Source organism: Buceros rhinoceros, unplaced genomic scaffold (genome assembly GCF_000710305.1).
Source record: "Buceros rhinoceros silvestris isolate BGI_N320 unplaced genomic scaffold, ASM71030v1 scaffold30947, whole genome shotgun sequence".
In the NCBI taxonomy this organism is placed as follows: domain Eukaryota; kingdom Metazoa; phylum Chordata; class Aves; order Bucerotiformes; family Bucerotidae; genus Buceros; species Buceros rhinoceros.
Window position 1 is genome coordinate 9,574 of NW_010422086.1, and position 2,183 is coordinate 11,756.

General features: G+C 56.3%; 1 protein-coding gene across 1 annotated transcript in view; it reads right to left on the minus strand.

Annotated features, from left to right (window-relative positions):
• The window catches only part of MUC4 (mucin 4, cell surface associated), a gene marked incomplete at both ends in the record, with an annotated part of 8,972 nt that extends 7,036 nt beyond the window's left edge, over positions 1-1,936 (minus strand). Inside the window, 6 exons of the mRNA XM_010139928.1 lie at positions 151-243; positions 553-641; positions 878-1,030; positions 1,201-1,340; positions 1,422-1,586; positions 1,787-1,936. Coding sequence (XP_010138230.1) covers positions 151-243; positions 553-641; positions 878-1,030; positions 1,201-1,340; positions 1,422-1,586; positions 1,787-1,936 — 790 coding nt within the window. The remainder of the gene's footprint in view (positions 1-150; positions 244-552; positions 642-877; positions 1,031-1,200; positions 1,341-1,421; positions 1,587-1,786) is intronic.
• Positions 1,937-2,183: the final 247 nt, after the last annotated feature.

The following is a 2,183-nucleotide window of genomic DNA, read 5'->3' on the forward strand; positions in this document are numbered from 1 at the left end:
GTAGTTCACCCGGGAGCGACTGTCCAGCCTGTATATCCACAGCCCGCGCACATCTGGGGGAGCAACCGGAGAACAGCACAGCTCAGCTGGGGGCTCGCCTTGTGCTGAGGGGGATCCTGTGGGAAAACTGTCCTGGGGCATTGACCACACGAGGTCTCCAGGCTCCCTCTAGAGCCAGCGTGGCTGTGGCGAGCCCCAGAACGACAGGACTGTCCAGCCTGTATATCCACAGCCCGCGCACATCTGGGGGAGCAACCGGAGAACAGCACAGCTCAGCTGGGGGCTCGCCTTGTGCTGAGGGGGATCCTGTGGGAAAACTGTCCTGGGGCATTGACCACACGAGGTCTCCAGGCTCCCTCTAGAGCCAGCGTGGCTGTGGCGAGCCCCAGAACGACAGGGGACACCTGTGCTCTGCTCTGGGTGGCCAGCCCTCGCCCAGCAGCTTCCCTGGCCCATTGCCTTGCAGGGACTCATGCTGGGGACCTGCTCCCAGTGCAGAGCACATGGTTCCCTCCATTCCCATCCACCCTGAGGGCTCCTCCAATGCCATACCGGTGCCGGTGCTGCTGTGCTGGTCCGGTCGGTACTTGACAGCTGGTGGCTTCTGAGTCAGCTCATTATTTTGGGCATAGCCATCACCACTGTGTGGAGAGAGGAGATTTGGGGTCACCCTCCCAACACAACCCTCCTCTGCTCCCCGCAGAGCAGCTGGAGTTGGAAATGCTGCAGTTTGCAGGAGAGAGAGAGTTTAAAGGGGACAGGGTTGCTTGGGGGTGGGAGCTGGGGATCTCTTGGAGGTAACAGCTCACTTGGTTCCAATCTAGTGCTTGGAAAAATCCCTGCTGCCCCAAAACTCAGCCACACATGTGGACAGCACCTGGAGAAGCCGATCAGCACGTTGGTCGCAGCCAGCTTGGCATAGTCCCACCGCATCCCGCCATCCTGGTAGAGCAGCAGGGCGTAGGAACGGTTCCCATCGGTGGTGAGGACTGCCTGGTAGGTGCTTGTCTGGAGAAACCCAAGGGACACCCTTGGCACCCCCAAACTCTGCTCTCCTTGCAGCGCAGAATGAGGTGGTAAAACCCAAAATGCACACACCAAGCCATGGGATGCCAACAGCCCAGCCCTGCCCTGGCCATCACTGGTGACAATCCCCTCCATCACCTGGGTCCCCCACCACTCACCTGAGTGTCATCCTGCTGGGACAGGTATGCCGGAGCCTTCTCCCATGTCACCTTCAAGGTCCATTTTGCTGCATAGGGGACTTTCAGGTATTTCTCAATCTTTGCTTCCACGTCACGGACAAGGGGGTCTTGGGTAGAGCTGAGGGTGGAGTATTCCTACTGGTTGGCAAGAAAGAGGGTTAAATGGGAGAGCTGGCAGCTGGGCTCTCCCAAGAGAAGATCTTTGGTGGTCCTGACCTGGTACCAGGTGGTGCCAACACCCTGGGAGAAATCCGCGTCGTCCCAAAAGGCGGCCACCATCGGCAAACCCTCCTGGCCACTGAAGCCCCGGGCAGGTGGGTTGGGGTTAGAAGGGATGTAGTTGTCCGTGGGTGGGAAAATAATCTGTCCATTATCTGTAAACTAACCAAAATAACTATTATTTGCTGACACCCCAGGCAGCTCCTGGAATGATTTTTACCCTCTATGGCTGAGCGGAAACCAGCCATTTGAAATTGAAAAAAAATCCACATTTGGATGAAATTCAGATTCTGCTCCATTTCCATGGGATTTTTTTCTACCAAAGAGGCTGCACATACATTCTCAGCAAGGGGGGAACTCACGTAGAGAGCATCCCGCAGCGACTTCCCGAAGGGGAACCCAATCTCTGGCTTGAATAGGGGGGAGTTAAAATCCACCGTCCTCTGGACGCACTCTTGGTCACCTCCCTCCTTGCCGAAAGGGTAGAGCGAGGCCGCTGGCACTGTCATGGGTAGGAGATTAATTGAAAAGGTGAAAAACCATTACTGTCTGCTCCACCCTTCCTGCGGCCAGGGCAAACTTGCCTGCTTGCCATCAGGATGCTGTGCCTGTGCTCCCCCCAGACTGAACAGCACTCTGATGGCTTGTAACACAACCTTTAACCCAGTTTTCACTTGGAATAGGATGCTTTCAGGTTTTCTATTTCACCTTTGCCATGACTCTGGCAGCCCAATGTCCGATGCAATCGAGTGACCTGGG